The sequence below is a fragment of the Mercenaria mercenaria genome, chromosome 1, assembly GCF_021730395.1.
Source record: "Mercenaria mercenaria strain notata chromosome 1, MADL_Memer_1, whole genome shotgun sequence".
NCBI classification, from domain to species: Eukaryota; Metazoa; Mollusca; class Bivalvia; order Venerida; family Veneridae; genus Mercenaria; species Mercenaria mercenaria.
This window is the reverse complement of record NC_069361.1, coordinates 117,376,780-117,400,292: the sequence shown is the minus strand read 5'-3', so window position 1 is coordinate 117,400,292 and position 23,513 is coordinate 117,376,780. Positions and strand designations below refer to the sequence as shown.

Below are 23,513 nucleotides of genomic sequence, written 5' to 3'. Positions count from 1 at the left end.
ATATATCAGTCAGACAAATATCAGAACCAAATCTGATCTATTATAATAGATATTTGAAATTAACCACCTCTACCCCATCGTACACCTTACATCAATTTTAGGCAAATTCCAGCCATAAATAAGAATGAAATTAAAACAAGTAGAATTTGTTTGGTAAAATGGTACATTTTTAGCCATATTTTAATTGTGTAGCATTAATTTTTGGAATAGATTTTGTTACAAAGAAATATTTGAAGAAAACATTTTTCAAAATGACGGATATCCCGGAAAAAAAAACGCTCGTACATCCTTAAGAAGTGAACTTGTCAATGTTCAATTTCCAAGTGACAACAGAAGCTCCCGATTATATTGTTTTGTTACAACTTAAAAATTGGGTTGTAGTGTTACAGTAAAAGTTTGTAAGAACTCCAAATTTAAAGTTTTTAAATATTTTATTGAAAAGTAGTCTCCACTAATCAATAAATCTTGTTTAACTTATGGTCCCTGTAATCTGATGATATAAGACAAAACTGTCAATACGCCATTATCAACACGTCAGTATATGAATTTACTTTTACAATACGTTATGTACTGGAGCGTCATCTATTGGAACTATCTTTGACAGTACGTCATGTATTGGAAGTATATTTACATTATGTCATTTGTTGGAATATTTATATCATATTCTACGTAAATGTATTTTATGGTTGAAAGAACGATCGCAGCTGTATATAGCAAAATAAACAATATGTAGTACTTAATGTTCTGATGTAAACTTCATTCAGAGTGCACGGTATGTTAGAAAACCAAAAACGCAACAACGCGGTAATTCTTTGTTTTTATTGTATAGATATGATACTGGCATTTTTTGGTTGTTTAAATAACAAGTTAACTTTTATAATAAAAAGGTTGAGACATACGGTTTATCGGTGTATCATTGTACACAAGTCTAGGAAAATATCGCACAAACGGCCACTATGATAAAAGATGAATTTGTTTTACGATTGATTTTGGTAGCTTTATTTCTTGGTTTGACCGATGGACATGACAAGCCCTGTTGTCTTAGTAAAAAGTACTTCGGTCACGTGAAAAGTATCACCGCACTCCAGAGAAGAGGAGGCACAACTCTACACATATCTGAGGTAAGTTTTTAAACGTTGTTTGGACATTTCTGTGCATAAATCACCCGATTAACCTGGGTCGTTACGTAAACATATTAATAATTAACTGCTTTCTATATAAAAAGCAGCGGCTAAATGAAATTATTATATATTTTGTTTAAAACAATGACTCGTCAACAGTATCATCACAAAGAGGACTATTTTATATAATCTTTTAAATTACGTAGAATCATAGCTATTCTGGAGGCTTTCGAAGGAATTATTCACCAACCCCTACCGCATACATACGCGCGCATACTCACACGGACGCATATACAAATATCTCCTAGGCTGAAAACATTATATTCTACAGCTAAACTGTTTGTTCGTTCAAAAAACTGGATTATTTGTAACTTGATTATTTTTAAAATATGTTGTTTTTTACAGAAAAGGTTTCGTGCTGACTATGACTTTGATATGAAAATGTATGGAGAAACAGGGACAGTATATACAGATGTCGGTGGAACAAAAAGCTCTTCTGCTTACACAATGGTTAATGACTACACTCATGTAAGTATGTTTTTCTCAGTTTAGCCGGTAAAGATCCACAGTATAACCGAGCGATGAACGTGCATGAATGTGACTGAATTTGTTTGGCAGCTTTACGGCAACTTACTTCTGCTAATTATCTCCTAGCTTTTTAAATATACAAAGCTTTAAGATACAGATGATATTTATTTCGGTACAGAAATTTTATCTGTCATTTTGTTTTCTTGTCTTATCTGTAATTGGAATATATTTATAATGATTATAGCTGTAATGTATCTGATTTGTATACGTTTTTATGTTTCATTTAAGCTGAAAAGTTATAATGTGCTCAGTAACACTGGGTCTTGCTCAGTGGATGAAATCAGACCAGACAATGTAGCACGTCACTGTGTTCCAAGTAAGTTATTAAATAATATTCCTAAATTACCAGGATAATATATATAAATTATATAAATTTACTCATGAAATCCAAAAAATTCTCATTTATACATTTGAAAAAAATATGTTCTTGAAAGAATTTCTAGTGTGTATATCTATCATCTATGAATATTGGGGAGCATTGTCAATGTGGTATCATTTCTATTATTGTAGAGCTCGTATTCGGGTATGTTTTATGCGGATATAGAGTATGATTTTGTGTTCGGTAACAAATAAAAAATAAAAACAATTCTATGAATATTTTTAAATATCATTAATCCCTGTGAAATTTAATGACACATTTTATAACATTTTTTTTCAGTGAATTATCGAAATATTAGGGTGTAATATATTTGCTAGTTCACAGAGAAAAAATATCAAATATATTTTTCACTGGTAAGAAACTATAAAAAAATGTCTAAAAACATTAAATAAAAAGAAAATTTGCTTGTTTCACATGTAAGAATATTATTCACTCATGAATACCTTATCTTGCATTTTCACCTGTGGCTATGCCCCTCGTTCCACGAAAATAATGCATATGGTGTTCACTCATGAAAGAACATATAAAATGACTCAAAACATGAAGTTAAGGTATTAGGCCCATAATAGAGTACCTCCTTTTTGAAGAGTATTCAATTCCTACCATAAACCTACTTTTGACTGCAATTCTCAGGGGGGCGTAGGTTCAAGCCCCACTGGGACCAAAATTTTTTTTCTTTATTTTCCTTTTTTCTAGTAAGTTTTTACTTCTTTCAAGAATTGTTATTGATTTATTGTACAAAAGTGGGAAAAAAATCATTTGATAAGCGATTTCTTGCTGTTCAAAGTACATTTACCTCTGAAACAGAAGGGGTAGAGTTAGACATCTTTAGAAATACTGAGTTACATGCGGTAAAAGTTCTTTATTTTGCCTTCATTCTTTAGATAACATATTGTGGAAGAAATGTAGGTAGGTTTTACTTCTGCCCCAAGGTTATTTTTGAATGAAGTGAGCAAAATTGAAAACAGACCCGCAGGATTCGACCTTAATTTTTCAATGTTAGAGTTAGAATTCTGTCTCATTAAATCCGTTTACTTGAGGCACGCTAGAAAAATTGACATTGACATTTTAAGTTTTATAATTGTTTACCAAAAGTTTGATGTTTCTTTCATAAAAAATAATGGTATAATGAATTCTCTGCAAACGTTTTAGATAAAGGCCATCATTTTGAAATTTGTCTCTATTAGAGCTTGGGGAAATACCATAAATTACACAAAATTTGTAAAAAACGGCACGGTAAAAGTTTTTAAAAATTTGCAACACAGTGCGAAGCACAGTCAACTGTAAGAATATACCAAGCAAATGCCATTTTTCAAACATTGCTATTAGGGGCCTAATACCTTAAAAGAGACATTGTTTGTTAACATGACAGCTCAAAATATCATTCACTCATGAACGCCATATCTTTACATTTTCACTTGTAGCTATGTCACTCGTGAAAATATTTGCATCTGGTGTTCACTCGTGAAAGATGCTTCAATCTTACACTGAAACAAAAGAATATCCCCTATGCAATTTTAAACTATACGATGTGTGAACTGCTTTGCAGAATAGTATGATTCCTCCATACATAACTCTTCACATGTACTCAAATACAGCATTACCTCCTCACGTTGTAGACGTTTTGTGTTTATCACAAATTTTTCAATATATATGTAAAAAGGTACGTTGCGACTGGTAGGCTCCTATACAGTTGGATCAGGACCGGAGGTTATCCTTGTGAATAACTGGGAAGGTATTCATAACAATTTAACGCAAAGCATGCAGACGACATATGATTGTACACCAATCTCCGGTACAGCTTACGGTATAACAGGGCAAGGTAAAGCGAAAGTATTGTTTACATGTGTTTTATTACTACGACGCGGTGTACGCCAATCTCCGGCACAGATTACGGTATATCAGGGTAAGGTATATTGATGTAGTGACAGGTTATATTGTGATCAAGTACGCCAATCTCTGGCACATAAACCAGTATAAATAGGCAACGTATATTGATGCAAATATTGACAGGTTATATTTACCAAATACTCAAGGCTTTTAAGTAGTTTGTCGCCTGATTTATCATAGTTTAGATTTCAGATGGGCAGGAATTGAACCACGAGGGGGGTTGTAGCACGAATGGTTAAATATCTAAGCATCTGAACGATGAATTGTTGTAAATAAATCGACAAACCACAAGAAGGCATTGACTGTTTTTATTTAAACATGTTCATCGAAATGTTTTTATAAAAAATATGCTGGGCTTCATTTATCCGATTAGTAATTAACAAAAATTGACGTCATAATGCATGTAATTACAGGCGTTGAAAAAATAAATGACATTTTGTAGATTTTTAATATGTTTAGGCTATTGACTTTTCCATATTGTCCGGTCAAGATATAGTTACGGTTGTCATCAAATATAGAAAACTAAAAGTATCTGAAATTTACACAACATTTTAATTCCTTATGTTGGAGAGCTCTGGCAGTATATGTTAGAAATGAATAGTTAAATGACAGAACCTCTCAGAAATGAGACGTCTCATACTCTATCAAAATGTGTCTGATTTATTAACGAGTGAGACATATGTATATGTTTTTGATAAATTGTTTGTAAAGCATTTTATTAGTAACATATATTTCGATACTCTACAGTATTTCCCTTGCAAAGTCTCTGAAAATTTGTTGCGAACATTTTCCCCAAGTTTTGTAATTCAGTCGAACGGGTTTCTGGCAAGACGTTATTACCTATATCCTGCAAGAGTATAAAGTTTTCATGCCCGTGAAAATGTTAATGAATAAATACATGAGATTGAATAATGATAAAAATATCAAAACGATCTTCTTCGAATATATAAGTGAATTAATAGCTATCCGACCTTCCATTTAGTAGCACCACAGCACTGCTGAGTACATTTGATAATAGCATTGGTAAGAACAATAAGTTCAAATTTGTAAATGCCTGCGTACGTCATAATCGATACTTTATGCAGTTGATTTTTATGAATGAACTCTTGGCTGATGCGTGATTGGAACCAATGCGTAACAAAGTGATCACCTTTTGCATATATATACACATAACCTCTGACCTGTGCTCCCGATATGAAATTCAGAGTTCTTTTTACTTTAAGCTTTAAAGTCAATGAGTTGTCCGAGGATATCCAAAATTCTCATTCCCCTGTAAAATAGACTTATCTTTGATCCGTTATACCTACTTGTTTTGTTGTTATAAATCAGCTAGAATAGTTATCAGTCTACATAAATGAATATCCATGTATAGATAAAGACAGTATATATTTGAACTACCACGAAATTCTGGCTGTTTTTTAACGAGCAACTGTTACTACATGACATTTACTTATGAATGTAGCTCTATATGCAAACTTAATCTATATATTTAGTAAATTTAAATACATTTGATGAGGTTTTGATATATTTGAAGTAAATATCTAAAGATAAAATGTTATAGGGAAAGTTAGCCATTGGATTTCTTTGATATATATGAAATTCTTTTTTCCATTTGTAGGTGACACAATCTCGCTAACATTTTTGTTTAACAACTATACACGGTACAGAGTGAGCAGTCCAGACGCCTTCAAACTTCCAGATGTATGCCTAAAGGTAAGGTATCAAGAATGATGCGATTTAATTCTTACTTTTATCTTATCAATTTGACTTCAACTCAGCCTGAGATTGCAACTGTTGGACAGCGTTTGGCAGTAATAAGCTGCGTTCACTGGAAGAAGAAAACTGATTCCATTTGATAAGCCATTCACCCAAACAACATTCTATACTTTGGTATGAAATTAGTACAGTTGATGTTGTTGTTTGCGTGTATTTATTATCATATAAGCTATAAATGAATGCTTTCTTATTGACAGAATGACCCATCATTGCAAAATAATGTGACGTGTTTGCATATATATATTTTAAAATTGAAAACTTGTGCATACAATTATGATATTGCAAAGTTACTAAAGATGGCCAGCCAAACCGGTCAATAATATGACGTTTAAAGTTACTGAAAAGCTGTACATAAAACAAAAGTAGATCAAAATGGCCGTAGAGAAATTCCATATTAGTGCTTAATAGAAAGGTGTGCAATATGTGATATTCACAACAAAATTATTACATGACTCTTTATATAACTTGCCGGTCCATAATTTGTGCCATATGACGGGTATAAATATACAACACATGTTTTGTCAGCTATCAGGTAAAAAATTAAAAATAAAACTGTGAAAATTAATTTCAGATGTCAAGAAATTAAAAAAAAATACTGTATGACAGTCCTATCTATGGTCCTTGATCCTTAACCCCGGGCCATAATTTTGACAGTAGACCGGCAAGTCATTCAGTTAGTGTATATTATTAATAATTCTAACACGACTTGATTAATTTTCCTATTAAACAAAGAAGGCTGAAAGTTGTGTGTTATTTTACAACAATTCACTGTTCTGACGTCACAATTATTACGTCATAGCGTCAAACGGCATAGCGGCGCGTTGAAAAAGAAACCAACAAAAAACAGGCAAATATTTGACAGACGTCGTCAAGGATGTACTTAAAGGATGTGTTATAATCGAAATAATATATCTCATAATGATTTGCTCTTGAATAAAAATCATTGTCGTTCAGATGCGTATTATTATACCACTCGTGCTGCGCCCTCGTGATATTATTCTTTTGCATCTGAACTCACTGGATGAGATATATATTATTTCTTAAATCATTTCATTATATTGTCACCGAAGACAGGTTTGGTCAGTATGATATGTTCTTGTGATTTCACCTCATGCTGAACAATTGAAATGTCCATAACTGTTTAACAACCAGCGTTTAAGTTGGCCTTGATGAGACACACATAAATTGACAGGCCTTTCGCTTTTCAATGTATAAATTAATTCATCCATCGTAAGTTTATTACCTACCCAAAATGATAATATATATAAGACTTATATCATTAGATTTTTCTTTGTATTTCAGGCTGAGCCAGTCGTAGGAAAATAGTACTAAACTACTGTACTGACATGCAACGCGATGCGTAAACACGTCCCGAGGTGCTTTACAATAGACATTCAAAAATAAAACAAACGAATATAAATTTTAATAACAAACAGTTTCGTCGTTCTGGCGTGTTGGCGCGTTTTAAGGGCACCAACAAGCCAGAACGACAAATAGCGCGCCAACACGACCTAATATAAGGTGTATGTCCTATTGCCGCGCAATTTGTCGTTCTGGCGCATGCGCCAAAACGACAAATAAGCGCAGATACGACAGATAGGGTTTTTGTCGTAATGGCGCTCTAGTCTGTCGATTTGGCGTGTTGGCGCTCTTTAAAAGTAAGAATTGGCAGAAAGCAGCCACCATAAACCCAATTATCCACAAAACGTTATATTGCTAGGTATTTAAACGTAAATATCTACAAGATATTTTATAGATGTATATATCATGTAAATATCTACACGACTTTGTTAAAATGTGTGTTTTCACGTAAATATCTAGCAGAGTTTTGTATAGATGAGTATTTGCATGCAAAAATCTACAATACTTTTAATAGATGTGTATTTTCACGTATTATCTTCAAGTTTGTTGTAGATGTGAATGTCATGTAAGCATCTACATACAAGACTTTATAAGATGTGTATTTTCACGTATATATCTACAAGACTTTGTGTAGATATGTAGTTTCATGTAAACACCTACAACACATTGTACAGATACTTTCTATAGATGTGTACATCACGTAAATGTCTACAAGACTTTGTATAGATTTGTATGTCAGGTAAATTTCTCCAAGATTTTGGTTGTGTATTTGTTTGCCTTGTAAATATCTACAAGACTTTGAATAGATGAGTATTTTCACGTAAATATCAACAGGACTTTGTTGTGATGTTTATGTCTCGCAATTATCTACAAATCTCTGTATAGATGTGTATGTCATGTAAACTTCTACAAGACTTTGTATAGATGTGTATGTCACGTAAATATCTACAATACTCTGTAAATATTTTTTTCATGTATGTATCTACAAGATTTTGTTTTGATTGTGTATTTCACGTAAATATCTACAAGACGTAGTATAAATGTTTATGTCACATTAATATCTACAAGTTTTTGTACAGATGTGTATGTCACGTAAATTTCTACAAGTTTTTGTAAATATGTGTACGTCACATAAATATCTACAAGGTTTTGTATTGATGTCTGTGTCACGTAAATATCTACAAGACTTTGTATAGATGCGTATGTCACGTTAATACCTACAAGTTTTTGTAAAAATGTGCATGTCTCGAAAAAATATACAAGTTTTTGTATAGATGTTTATGTCACGTTAATATCTACAAGATTTTGTAAAAATGTGTATGTCAGATAAATATCTACAAGTTTTTGTATAGATGTGTATGTCTCGTAAATATATACAAGTTTTTGCATAGATGTGTATGTCTCGTAAATATCTACAAGGCTTTGTATAGATGTGTATGTCACCTAAATATCTACACGTTTTTGTATAGATATGTACGTTACATGATTATCTACAAGACTTTATTTAGATGTGTATTACAGATGTGTATGTCACGTAAATATCTACCAGATTTTGATTTGATTGTTTATGTCACGTTAATATCTACAAGACTTTATATAGATGTGTATGTCACGTAAATATCTACCAGATTTTGATTTGATTGTTTATGTCATGTAAATATCTGCAAGTTTTTGTATCGATGTGTAAAATTCTACAAAACCTTTGCTTATTTTTTTTTCGTATTTGTGTGGAGTTACTCATACTTTATTTTTGCTTTCAATACTCTATAGAATGAAGTTTGCTAAATAATATTTACCATATGCACTCGATGTTACTCAGATACCTTTAAAATGCTTAATTCATTAATTAAATATAAACAACGGAAACTCATTCGCTATTTAAATCCAACTATGAGACATCTGAAGATGTGTGTTTTAAAAAAGTATAAGCTATACCATAAAGGGAAGTAAGATACCTGTATATGGAAATATTCAAAAGAAGAAAATAATTTGAAAGTACATACCTATGAAAGGACGAGAGGACTTTAAAGGTGGTTAATCAGATTTTTGTCGAATAATGGATAATATACGAGGGACATCCAATGAGTAGATATAATTTGTTTATAACTTAAAAAAGCATGAACTATGTTCCTTTAATATATCATCCGTACTTTCGAATTACCGACTGAAATGAGTAGGTAAATCTCGAATGCTCGTTGACAGGCAACTATCATTAACGTGTCTGATCTGCGTGGCCACGTTCATTGCGTAGGGTCTAACCCCTCAAAACCGTTCTTTAAGTTAAAGAAAAAGAGTCTGGGGGGACAAATATCTTCAGAACAGGCAAAATTCCGTCAATACGATGAAATAAGTGACGTCACTCCGCTCGCTTTGTGGTATGTAGCGTTATCATGGAGGTGCCTGTGCGTGCGTGCGTGTGTGTGTTCCGGTTTAACGTATTTTTCAACAGTTTTTCAGTCATATAAGAGACGGTGTCAGTGAGCACAATGTCCAATTTTATAGTGCTACCTGAATGGAATATCACGCCGTAGACGCATGGCATGATACACCACCCAGTCACATTATACTGAAACCGGGCACTACCCTCCCAATGTTGAAGCTACTAGTACCATTTTTACGTCTTTGGTATGACGCTGCCGGGGACTGAACCCACAACCACCTGTACTCGAAGCGGGCGCCCTACCACTAGGCTACCGAGGCGGTTTGTTATCATGGAGGAGTAGTGGTGATGAATTAAGTTAGATTATGACACTCCAAAGTTATCATAAACGAAAATCATCAACATTTTCAACTGACCTTGAGTGCGTGTGGACGCTGATATTTTGCTATTCCGACGATTCTGACTCATAGCACCTTAGCCATGTTTCACCAATAGCAATATGCGTTATAAAAAGTTCTTGCATTCAGTTTTGTACCTTTCTAGCTAGATGTTGCAACTTTGGACGTACGGCAGTGTAGCACCTATCTAGTGACAATCCTACTAATGCTCAACTTATTCGTAAAATCATATTTACGTACCCGTTGCTGATTCCAGTTTCATGCGATATCTGCTCGCATGTTAATGGTACATAATATCAGACAGACCAAAATTTCTTTCACTTTTCCTAGCATTTTTTGTCGTTAGTTAAGGCAACTATTTGCTCCGGTGTGTACTTTTATTGTACACCATCCCACCCAACTAACGCTTCAGCTTGTGTGAACCCATCTGGTCTCTGCAAATTCTGAGGGATTTTCCCACATTTAGACGCGTTTTAAATACTTCTGCACTCAGCCTCATTTTGAAACATTGAGTGAACCATTATTGTAAGCTCACTGCTCCTCTATCGTGAATGTGGAAATGGCTTAACGGATGGCTGTGAGCAAATTGACATCATAAAAATGACGTCACCTTAGTCTCAAGGGATGTCACCCTTTTATAGACGATTGGCTAAGTCAGGTATTAGTGAAGTATGAATACACTTGGTCAATAAATAAGCAAGTTATGAATAAATTCTTGCTATTTATTGAATTACCCACGTTCACAAAGACAGTTGTCCTTTGAAACTAAGAAGGATTGCTTTGCAAACTTCACGACTTCGCTTTTAACGCATGAAACTACTTAAAATTGACAGACATCGCGGATGCGGAAGAGACAAAATGATTGATATTGATATAATGTTTAACACAAAACGAATAAACTAACTGCGTACACGGTTTAAATCTTATTTATCGTATTCTTATCTTATTATAAAACAATAGAATCTGAAAGGTCACTGATCCCACTGACAAGATAAATGCGTTTGATATATAATATAGTGTTGTTACATACTGTTACATACTAATTAATGCATCACAAACGCTTTACCATTTTTAAAAATAAAACATAACAATAAATAAATTCTAATGAACCGAATCCAATATGTAAAGTATGTTTTGAAGGTGACACTTGTATTGATATTCTAAATTTAGTTGTTCATGAATATTGCATTTCCTTGACAAAATATCCTGCACAGTCATCTACGTAATAGAAAGAGCATTGGAACTCGGGGGTAAACGATTTGTACGAGGGGGCATAGCCCCCGAGTATAAATCGTTTACCCGAGAGTTTTAATGTTCTTTCCGTTTTGTATCATAGCCATCCATATATCGTAGTTCAGTAGGCGTTCCACATTGCCATATACAGCAGTTCAGTGAGTACTTAAAATCCTTGCTTTACAAATGTGTAAAGCCCAGGTGAAATAAACCAATGCAAGAGCAGAAAATAAATTGTATCAAAGCTCGGTGTTTTTTTCTTAACAAATTTGGTGCAAGTAACCCGTATACACTGAGTACAGAGTGCGGTAACTAAAAGTGTGCAGGTATTTGATACCCGCACGCTAGTTACCGCACTGTTGGATAGGAAAGTTTACCAGCGGGTCTGGAACAGTATACAGCGAGGTGTATTTTATTGATTTTCTGCTCTAGCATTGGTTTATTTTACTTGGGCTTTTACTTTACACATTTGTAAAGCAAGTATTTTAAGTACTCACTGAACTACTGTATATGGCAATGTGGAACGCCTACAACTACCATATATGGATGGCTATGATACAAAACAGAAAGAACATTAAAACTCTCGGGTAAACGGTTTATACTCGGGGCTATGCCCCCTCGTACAAATCGTTTACCCTCGAGTTTCAATGCTCTTTCTATTACTAAAATACACTTTGCTGTCTGCTGTTCTAGACAAGCTGGCATACTTCCCTATCCAATAGTGCGGTAACTAGCATGCGGGTTTTAATACATGCCGTCAGAAATACCACGTGACTATGAAATTTACAAGAAATTTTAATCTGTTTTCGATTTTATTTTAAATTATTTTATCACCAACATTATCTGAAATACTTGAAAAAAAAAATCAATATCTTAAATGCCATATCTAACTATAAAAAAAAACAAAAAACGATTTGTCAAAATCTTGAAAAAGTGTGTTTTTCTGTAATGGGAGACAACTGCGTAGGAAATTGGAGATTCGACTGGTGCCCTTGTCTACTTTTTACGTTTCATAATGATTTTAGAGCGATAGTTTCACAACCAGTCGGGAACCAGGCAATATGAAGATCAGTTTGACAACGCGTGTCTGCCTGAACCATGTGTTTTCTGAAAACATGGTTAAAATAAGATATCGGTGCAATGATAATGATGTGTTCGGCAAGTCTAGACTTGTTGTCGCATAGTGACACGAGGCATTTCCTTTTTGTAAGGTGTTTTCGTCTTATATTAACGTTTGAGTAATTGAGAAAAACACTGTTGTAATAAAATCTGTCTTTTGTTCTTCGTTCAACATTTTGATTTTTTTACGCAGTTATCGATAATGAAGGTATAAATATGACTGAGATTGAAAAACTTTGTTTCCGATTTTATACACTCATCACTGATTACCATACTTGACTCGACAAACGCATTAAATACCAGAAAACCAATGACCCATGTTATTATAGTCAGGAATGTACAAATAACCATACTCATTGCATTGTCATCGACATAAAAATATGTCAGGTTTGAAAATTAGATGCATGCTATTAGTTTTAATAGAAGTAAGGTCAAGTAAAATTGCAAAGTTAATTTAACTTGAAAAAAAGCGCATGTCTCCCCCAATCCATAGTAGTTAAAGGCAAGAAGTCAATAGGGGACAAGAGCGAAAGTCAAAGAGACACTAACGGTTGGCTGCATTAGGGATCACATTACTCGGCGTGTTCAATTATCCAACGAGGTTTCAACATTCTGGACCAAGTGGTTCTCAGGTTATGGATTGGAAACGGTTTCTCATGTTTTTGTGACATTGACCTCTAACAGAGTGACGCCAAAAATCATAGTCATCATCCTATGATTGGACATGCAGAATAAGTTTAGTCAAGCGGTTCTAAAGTTATTGATGGGAAAGAAATTTCCATGTTCAGTCTCCTGTGCCCTTGACCTTTGCTCAAGTGACCCAAAAATAATATGTGTCATCTACTCTGTGTGAGTCTTATCACTCTATGAAGTCTGAAGGTTCTGGGTTAAATGTTTCTCAATTTATTGATCAGAAACCTTTTTCATGTCCTTGTCCCTGTGTCCTTGACCTTTAATCAAGTAAGCCAAAAATCAATTGCGGTCATCTACTCTACATGTCCAATCATCCTATGAAGTTTCAGCATTCTGGGTCAAGTGGTTCTCAAGTTATTGGTTAGAAACAGTTTTCGATGTTCAAGCCCCTGTGACATTGACCTTTGATCTAGTAACTTCAAATACAATATGGGTCATATACTTTTTAAGCCCTATCACTCTACGAAGTTTGAAGGTTCTAGGTCAAATTATGGTTCAGTTATTGAATAGAAAAAGTGTGAAAGACAGATGATCCCTGTGACCTTGACCTTTGATGGAGTGACCTCAAAAACAATAGGAGCCATCTACTCTGTAAGTACTATCACCATATGAAGATTGAAAGTTCTAGGGCAAATGGTTCTCAAGTTACTGATCGGAAATGGATTTCCATGTTCTGGTCCCTGTGACCTTGAATTTTAATACAGCGAGCCCAAAATTAGTTGTGGTCATTTACTCTGTATGTCCAATCATCCTAGAATAAAGCTTCAACATTATGGGTCAATTGGTTTTCAAGTTATTGATCGGAAATGGATATCCATAGTCTGGCCCCTGTGGCCTTGACCTTTAACAGAGTAACCTCTAAATCAGTTGGAGTTATTCACTCTGCATGTCCAATAATCATATAAAGTTTCATCATTCTGGGTTGGGTTGTTCTCAAGTTATTGATCGGAAATACTTTTCCATGTTCAGACCCTTGTGACCTTGACCTTCAATGGAGTGACCCCAGAAACAATAGAAGTCGTCTGTTCCATAAGCCCTGCCACCCTATGAAGTTTGAAGGTTCTTGGTCAAATGGTTCTCCATTTATTGATCGGAAATTAAGTGTGACGGACGGATGAACGGACGGGCTGACGGATACAAGGACGAACGGGTGCGGACAGGGAAAAAACAATATATCTCCCCCAGATGAGGGAGACATAATTAACGCGTGTAGTTGGCGAAAGATACCATCTGGCATGGTTGAAACAAACACTTTTCCAGTCGACCCTGCCTCATTTGTCATTTACCTCCCCAGTATTCTGTCGGAAAAGCTCAGGACTGAAAGCAAGTCGAATATCAATGGCAACTAGGTATCGAACCGGAATTGGTTTTAATGCTAACTACTGCATCACATATTCTCTTTATTGGTACTTAGTTATGATTAGCTAAATTTGGACCATTTCTTTAAAAGTAATTTTATAATATTGTCCCTTTATCACAAAGCGAGACAAAATGCCTTTATTGTATTTAGTCGAGTAGTAGGAAGAATACATAAGTAGGCAAAAAGAAAACATTTTTCTTAATTTTACTTTGTTAGGCTTGACGCACAAAAATCACTTAATGGTCTTTTATTGCCAAACGGAGTCAGTAGAGCAAAAGCAAGCACTGGTCTGCACTAGTAAGCGCAAATGCACACAAATCACGACTCAGAAGAGATGAATATTCTTAAATGTAATATGTTAATTTCTCTCTTTAACCTTGTCGTGATGGGTCAGAAACCCCAAGAGAAGTCCCAACATAATCTTAAATCAAAGAAAGTACAGCTGCCTGTTACGTTATTACACAGCTAATTGTACTTAAAGTTATCATTATTATTAAAGGTTGTCCTGAAATAACAACAACAACAACAAAAAACAATTGTGCAAAACACCTTGTGCTGCAACTGAACATTCTTAGTTATTTTGAATTATAACTCGCTTGTAACCGAGTATAAGAGTATAACTAAGAAACCTACGAATCAGCTCTGCTCTCATATGTATAAGCTTTCTATATAAATCTTTAACCTAAACTATAACAATGTTTGACACGTTTAAATACCTTACCATTTCGGTAAGTTTCTATCTCTTATCGGTGTCAATTCATATAGTAGCTTTGAAGACAATAGAACTCGCGAAAGCTTCATTCTATTTTAAGTAGTCGAACTAATTGTGCGTCGTCAATTTTTTTTAGAAAGGACAGCGTAAAGAGGAAACGCGTCTAACGCTTATTGTTTTGAGATAGGAGATTGTGATTGTGGGTATTCATATGTAGCAAAACCTAGGGATAAGTACTAAAAAACAATATGGAGAAACACAAAAAATATGAAAGAAGTAGTAGCGTGTAAAATAATTTTTGGAAAGGTTAGGTAATACGAGTTTATTTTTGTATTTTACGCTGAGCTGACACGTCAAAACTTGAACATTGAACTAAAGGAAGCACAAAGGTCCACCAGCGAAAAAAAAAAACATTCAAAGAACGCAGCCATTCATAAAACACCACACTTAGCTAGGCTGACACAAATAGTTTTAAACCGCTGTTTATCTTTGTAGAAAAATATTTCTTATATACATGTACGTTGTACCAGTAGCAGGAAATTTAGAATTACTTCGAGCTAATTACGTCATACTGTGACTTTACCAGTATTTGATGGTGGAAGGAGACTCCAGGTGTCCTTGTGGGCTTTATTTCAGTCAGGCGTACTGTGTACAATCAACGACGTTCCGTAAGTTAACCGGATGGCTTCCTCCATAAAAGAGTATTCAATACACCAAGTAAGGTTTCTGCCCCACATCGGTGAGAAGCAAGTGAATCAAAGTCAGCGACTAACTCCTCTGCCATGTAGGCCTCGTCATTTAAAAACATAATAATAATAAGAAGAAATAGAAGAAATGTATTAAGGAAATTGTTATACAATCATATACAAAACATAGCACAGTAGTGCACATATCACAAATAGGATGTATCACATGCTAAATTACAGTTATCTGTATCACAGATAAAAGAGCATATATCTAATATCTTTACGTGTGAAAAAAAGATATTTTGAGAAACAAATGAACATACATGGATATCCTACAAATCCCGAGTGGATTCATTTCAATAAAGACTTGTTGTCCAAATTAAAACTAAACAGACACAATTAGCTTTTGTCCAAATTAAAACTAAACAGACACAATCAGCTTGTAAGAATACAAATGTAACAAATCAAGGTAACATAATAACAGGAGACAGATAATTGAATTTATATTTATAAGCACACATTGTTTGGTACAATTTAATATTGTCCTTAAGTATTGACCTGGCACACATTAATCTTCGCCAATATTTTAGGGCGTTTTCGTTAATTTACGCAATATTTGTATCCTGGAATTATGTGTATTACTAAAGTAACATATAGTGGTATCCAATGCCATGGTGGCGTAGAGGTAAGGTATCTGACTTTCACGCACGTTACCATGGGTTCGAAACCACTCAGGTCACTTTTTTAAATTTAATGTATTGTAATGTTATCGATACCTGTTTTATATTTACATTATTTTATCTTTCAAATTTCATGATTTTTAAATGTTTTCTCTTGTTGTATTTATTTTCTGGAACGCTTGTCTTTTTATCTAAGATACTTTTAAAACAATTTTATTCCACTGTTTTACAGCTGGTAAATATGTTTACTGTTTAAATGAACTATAAATACCACGATACGTTTGACCAAATAGAACTAGTAAGTTGTAAGTCTGCAAATAAAATTTGGGGACGAAAAAATATATGGTCAGACGTAGGACTCGAACCCACAGCCCTGATATTGGCAGCTAAAGCTTTGTCCGCACAGCTATCTGCACATGCGACAGTATATCAGTTAAGAATTATATATGTAATATCTAGTTATATGTTATTTATATTCGGACACCGAAGATTGATTAACGGAAATATACGGAATATTCATAAGTGCAGGTCAATACTTACGGACAATACTCAACTCATTTAGATTGTACTGAAATACTATTATCATCTAAAGCATTTAAATAACAAAAATCAAAAGTTAAAACTAAATAATTAATTAAACATACACTACGCTTATCTTTTACTAACACATATCATTATTAGATATTAACTTTAGAGACATAAAATTCTCACCAAATATATCTAACTTTGCTAAATATTGTTTACAAAGTTGCATTAACAATTAAATGCATGCACAAAAAGTCATTTGTTAAGAAATTGCTAGTGTATAGTTATTACAAAAATGTTACTTTATGTTGCGTTTGACATTTATTGTGAACATTTTTTCAAACTAGTAAGAAAACAGACAACATAGTAAAGTCATCTGCGTTAGTTTACCATTAACTATGAGAATACAACAAAATATTTTGGCATTTTACATGCCAGAAAACGTACAATTTTCTACAATAAATTGTCCTATAAAAACGCATCTATAAGCTTTTAAAGTTTAATGCTCGTTCAAATCATTGTATAGTAATCATACAAAGTTAAATGTTGTACTAACAAATGGTAACGAAGGTATTATAAAAAACGTAAAACTCACAGGTTAGCCTTTCCCTGATTCTTTTGTGCTTTTAAAAGAGATCGTCTTCAGCAGCCTTGTATATGATGTTCTCCCTAATGTGACCTTCCTACTTTACTGCATACATATCTTATAATCAACATTTATTTCAAATCGAAGGGAAACTTTTTTTCTGTGTTGAGTTAAAAATCCTTAATTTCAGTTTATATGGTATTCATACTACATATGAGAAGATTGTAGAATACACACCTTTTGAAACAGAAATATGTACATTGTACCAGAAGATGCACTCTAAAGAAACAAGCTACTTTGCGTACATGATTATCTCAACAAGTGATATATCTAGTGAAATACAACAGGAACTTACAATAATGAAACATTTGCCAGCAACAAAAAGAGCTTTTCTCGACTCCATTTTAAACTTTAAACTGGTTCCAACTTACAAGGAGTGTTCATCGAAAGTTTAAAGTCATCAAAATGTTTAACCTTCACCATACAACATGTTTCGTCAACTTAATGCAATATTTCAATAAATGCTTATTGACAAAAATAATTAAAAAGAAAGCAATATGCTTTTTTACAATGCTTGCATTCAACTAGTCATCTTTTTAATTCATATGGTACATCAAAATATTCAGCTCAAAAATACATCAAAATAGGTTCTCACAGGACAGTTGATAAGTTATGTAAAAGTAACCATAACATTTCTATATTAATCAGTTTCATTCAAATGCTCTAGAATGTTATGCTTCCGTTGCAATGCTATTATTTACATATCTAAATAAAACTTAATTCTCTTTTCTTCAATATGACTTCATTATCTCCTTTCCATCCTTTACTTATTGAGAAATTTCCACTTGTACTTTGATCAGAAGCTTTGAGAAAAAAAAAATACCGGTCTCTGTATTAAATTCATATCAGTTCTTCCGCCCCATTTTGTTCAATAATATTATGTTTTCGCTACCGTTATTTTCATAAAGTACCTTACCTCCTGTTCACCCTGATATACAGTTTTATATTTTTCATCTTGCATTTTCATTTTCCTCATGATGTTCTCCTTAATCTATATTTTCATTGCCTTATCTTGTCTAAGGTTGATCTACATTTTTGTTCCACCCGTCTTATTTGCCGTGATCTATATCTTCATTTGCCTCACCTTGCTCGCTTTGATCTACACATTCGTATTCCTCTTCAATACCTATATTCGATATCACTTGTTTTACAAAGTCTGGATCCTTAACCGAAATAATATCTCTGAATGATTTAAAGCGCGGATATTCGAACATATAGTTCGTTACAGACTTTCTATTCTTGTACCTTCTGCGAATACATCTCAATTCTGTCTTGCTTGCTAAGATATCAAATATTGTTTTGTTAGATTTCGTACGCATGCGGTAATCGGCTTTAAAATCCTCTACAAGTATCTTGAATATATCCAGGTTCATCTCGTCACAAGCTGTATGCAGAGGAGTTTTCCCATATTTGTCTTGCGCATTTACGTCAGCAAGCGGGCCTAACAATTTGACAATTTCTAAGTGACCTTTGTGAACAGCAGCATGTAAAGGGGTGTATCCATCTTTCTCAGCTATACGGACGTCTGTATGGTCTAAAAGCTTCTTTACTACTTTAAATTGCTTACCTGTCTCGACTTCTTCAATCCACCACCTAATTCGTCTGCGCTTCTTTTTTTCCCTACTTTTGCATCCGTATATGGCTAGATAAAGAGGTGTTCTTCCATAGAAATCTCGAATATTTGGACACAGTTTATTTTGTAGAAGTATGTCTATCAAATCCACATTCTCTTTCAAAACGGCAACATGATACAAGCTAGCACCTTTGATGATGGATTTTTTACCATAGGATATTCGATGATTTAGTGTCACCTTAGATTCATCCGCTTTCAGCAAAATGTCAACAATTTTAACATTGCCACTAAACGCTGCACAGTGTAATGGATAATGTCCCCTATAATCCTTCACCGTTATGGACGCTCCGTATTGAAGTAACATCGTTGTTATACTTTCATCTCCGACATCAGCATTCATGTGCAGTGGTGTGCGCTTAAATTTTCCTGCCTTGCAGTTGACGAGAGCTTTATTCTCTAAAAGTACTTTGCACGAATCTGGCTGAGCGTAAACGACAGCTTTATCCAGTGCTGACCAACCGTTTTTATTTCTGTAGTTTGATATTGGTGCCGTGACGAATTAGGCACTCGATACTTTCAGCAGTGCCGTCTTTGGAAGCTGCAATAAGCGGATTATTCTTGTTAATGCTATTTGGGCAGTCTGTACAGTTTCCAGTAAAGTTCTGTAGCAAATATTCAAGACTTTCGCAATGCCCATTTGCAGCAGCAAGAAATAATGGGTCAGAATTTACTGTGGCGCCGCGCTCTAACACCATTTCAATGACATCTTTTAATCCTTCACGCGAGGCCATCAGTAATGTAGATTGCAAAAAATCCGCTGTATTTATACTTTGATGTAAATATTGTTTCAAAACTTCTTTCAGAAGGAGGGAGCTTTTGTAGAGAAGTCCAAGTGATGGTAAGTACACTGAAATATTTCTTCCTAAATCAATATCACAATACCAGTCCAGACATTGTTGGGGTAACATATCAACTGGTTTTGATAACATATATTTTCCTTTTTCCCTTTTACAAAATTGGCTGACAAAAACTGTATTACGAAAACAGTCATTTTCCAAAACAAACGTATTAATGGAAAATTCATTCCCAGAAGTCATATACACCACTACGCCGAATTTCTCCTCTATTTTATCATCCCCTAGTTTACTCCTGCCTATAGGTAATTCTTTTAGGTCCAATGCTCTACATATTGCCAGATGGAGTTCCTTGTATCTGAACTGTTCCACATAGATATGAAGCCCATCATTTTTAGTCTCATCTGTTGTTACAAACTGTTTCAAGAATCCGCTATCCGCGAATTCCAGCACTGCGCTTGTATATTCCTGGCCCGCAACAAGTCCAACCATATCCATCACAGTGCTGTGACTGAAACGATATGTACCATTATAGGGATCAAATCGCAAAAATCCATCTTCGTGATACTTCAGAGACTTGCGCAGACTTGTAGTTGTCTTTCGCTCAAGATTTATGCCAAATTTCTTTGCTGCAGCTCTTATTTCATCAGATATGTCTGGTGGTTCAACGTCAGTCTTCTTTAACGTCTTAAACCGGCTCGCCCAAACAAGTATTAGTTTTTGCCACTGACCGTTCCAAGGCGGTGCCCCACTGTGTTCCTTTGTTTGTTCGTTTTGTCCTTGTGTGTTGACTTTGTGTGCGCGCGTGTGTGTATGCTTATTGTTCGTCTTGTCCTTATGTGTTGGCTTTGAGTGTGTGTGTGTGTGTTGTTCGTTTTGTCCTGATGTGTAAGCTTTGAGTGTGTGTGTGTGTGTGTGTGTGTGGTGCACGCGTTTGCGTGCTGGGGGGTTCGTTTTGAGGAGGCTGCGCTTTTGGTGCGTGGCATTCCCCGTTTGATATTTTTCTTTGTTTTTAAGGCAAGAAACTTTTCTTCGTCTAGAACCAATTCTTCGATGCATTTTCTGAAAAACAGAAAAGGTTGACCGAAGAATGAAGCACCTTGGGTAAAGAGATGTTCATTTCGAACAAACAGGCTGACGATTTCCGGAAATCCTATCATTGATTTATGTTTAGAAAACTCCCCAAAATCTGCTGGCATGTGACATATACTAGTAATAAACGTAGACTCTCTGTTGTATGTCTGGTTACATTCTGATATTAGATTTGAATCGAACTCTTTCTTTGTAAACTTCAGATGCTTCTCAAGTATTTCAGTTTTCTCTGCATTGGAAAGATCATATGATGCTAGCAGTTGAACATTGTCGTCTTTGAGTATGGTTAAATGTCTTAGTTTTTCTTTTGCTTCCTTTAAAATATAATGACGTGTTGTGATTATTGCTTGGACCCTTTTAGCTTTGATAGCCTTTTCAATATCTGGTAAGCGTCGTGACCACTCCTCTAACAACTTCTCATTTAAAGATCCCGCGCCAAATATATCGTCGATAAAAATTGTCCATGGCTTCTCTTTATTCAATGGTATCGTATTCCAGGCTGTTGGACTACTTAATTTAACACAAAATTCTTTATGCGTTGTTTCCGAAAGAAGTTTGGCAGCGATAGTGGTCTTTCCTTCTCCTGGAAGTCCGCTCAATATCAGACAGCCTGTGTGATCCAGTTTTTCTTTTGCAGTCTTATGGGCATGAGTAGTCACGTAGACGTCATCACGTTCTATGTCTTCGAAATATAAATCTGTCACTGCTGCAATTGTCAAAAATAAATATGAAAGTCATGTGAATGATAGCACGAACGTACTAAATATATTTACGGCTATTTTCCTCTTCTTGTAAAACAAATTTATCTTATATTCAAAAATGGCCATCCGATTTATCTGAAGCGAAATGGACAACTCCTGTATTGACAGTTTTTCATAGATTTTGAGAAAACACCAATTAAAGTCATCTGAAAGAGCCTATACAGGGTATAAATGATGTTAGTTCCTTTTTTATATAAAATTTTACCTTTTTTTGACTTTAAACAAGAGTTGCAGACTGTCACAAAATACGCCCGTCATCAAATCTGGCCTAATTCAAGGGCCATATTTCAAGAGTGCCTAAGGCGATTTGGCTGATTATCGAACTTATCCGAGATATTTAGCCCACAAACATTGTCAGCAAGTTTGGTACAGATCGGATGAAAACTGTTTGACTTAGACAGCGGACAAGCTACATTCGTAGATTTCGAGTAATTCAAGGGCCATAATCCAAGATTGCCTGGGGCAGTTTGGCTGGTTATCAAACTTGGCTGAGATATTATGCCAACAAACATTGTCTGCAAGTTTGTGAAAAGTGTTTGACTTTGAGAGCGGACAAGGCTAAATTCCCAATTTTTCAAGTAATTCAAGGGTCATAATCCAAGAGTGCCTTAGGTGATTTGCTGGTTATCGAACGTGGCCGAGATATTATGCCCACAAACTTTGTCACCAAGTTTGGTGAAGATCGGATGAAAACTGTTTGATAAAGAGGGCACACTAGGCTGAATTTGCAGATTTTCGAGTAATTCAAGGGCCTTAACTCAAGAATGCCTGGGGGTAATCCAAAATAAGAGCGGATAATGCTAAATTCGTAATTTTTCAAGTAATTCAAGGGTCATAATCCAAGAGTGTCTCAGGTGATTTGCTGGTTATCGAACGTGACCGAGATATTATGCCCACAAACATTGTTACCAATTTGGTGAAGATCGAATGAAAACTGTTTGACTTAGAGAGCCGACATGCTTTTGGACGCCGACCGCCTGCCCGCCGACCGCCATCGGTGTTTACATAATACGCCCGCTCTTCAGAGACGGGCGTATAAAAAGGTAGAGGTCTTAAAATGGGCGAAATTATGTCTTTGTAAAATTTTAATGTGTTAATAACAATATATTTGTTTAAATATCTTTAATTAATTTGATTAATGTGCTTTGGAATTATGAATGATATAGCAATAGATATTGAGGGGATGTTTTTGATTAGTATCCTTCGGCGATTACTTGACTAAGTTTGATACGTATAGGAAGTACTAAATTTTGGAAATGAATCTGAAAATTATGAACAAACCTTAGGAAATACAGTGATCAATTTCTGTTAGCATATATCTATTCAGGAATCACAGCTGTAAACGTATGAGTGAAAAACATGCAGTTTCAATTGTTCAATTATGCAAAAACTTCTTGAGCTCAACTTAATATTGATAAAGCAGCTCTGCCTTAGAAACAGAAGTTAATACAAGGGTCTTCCTAAATATAATGACACTAGTGTATCAATATGGTACTCAGTCTGTGTACAGACTAAACATTTATTTTTTTCCCTTCAAAGAATTTGCACTTGACTTCACGCACTTCCGCAGCCGATAAATCCAAGAGGTGAACGTTGCAGACAAATCTCCTTGGTTCGATCTTAAGTAAGTAAAAAAATACTACGCATGAACGATGGCATTTATGTGAATAGATCAACTGGAGACC

General features: G+C 34.7%; 2 protein-coding genes across 2 annotated transcripts; one reads left to right on the top strand and one right to left on the bottom strand.

Annotated features, from left to right (window-relative positions):
• The first annotated feature begins 910 nt into the window (after positions 1-910).
• On the top strand, positions 911-8,106 carry LOC123545293 (uncharacterized). The gene is made up of 6 exons (XM_045331631.2): positions 911-1,121; positions 1,527-1,649; positions 1,938-2,025; positions 3,752-3,910; positions 5,597-5,691; positions 7,057-8,106. Exons 1-6 carry the CDS (start codon positions 957-959, stop codon positions 7,078-7,080), a joined length of 654 nt encoding a protein of 217 aa, XP_045187566.2. The 5' UTR covers positions 911-956; the 3' UTR covers positions 7,081-8,106.
• A 10,089-nt stretch (positions 8,107-18,195) lies between these two features.
• On the bottom strand, positions 18,196-19,534 carry LOC128555370 (serine/threonine-protein phosphatase 6 regulatory ankyrin repeat subunit A-like). Its single transcript, XM_053537590.1, has one exon. It carries the CDS (start codon positions 19,519-19,521, stop codon positions 18,598-18,600), a length of 924 nt encoding a protein of 307 aa, XP_053393565.1. The 5' UTR covers positions 19,522-19,534; the 3' UTR covers positions 18,196-18,597.
• Between the last annotated feature and the right edge of the window lie 3,979 nt (positions 19,535-23,513).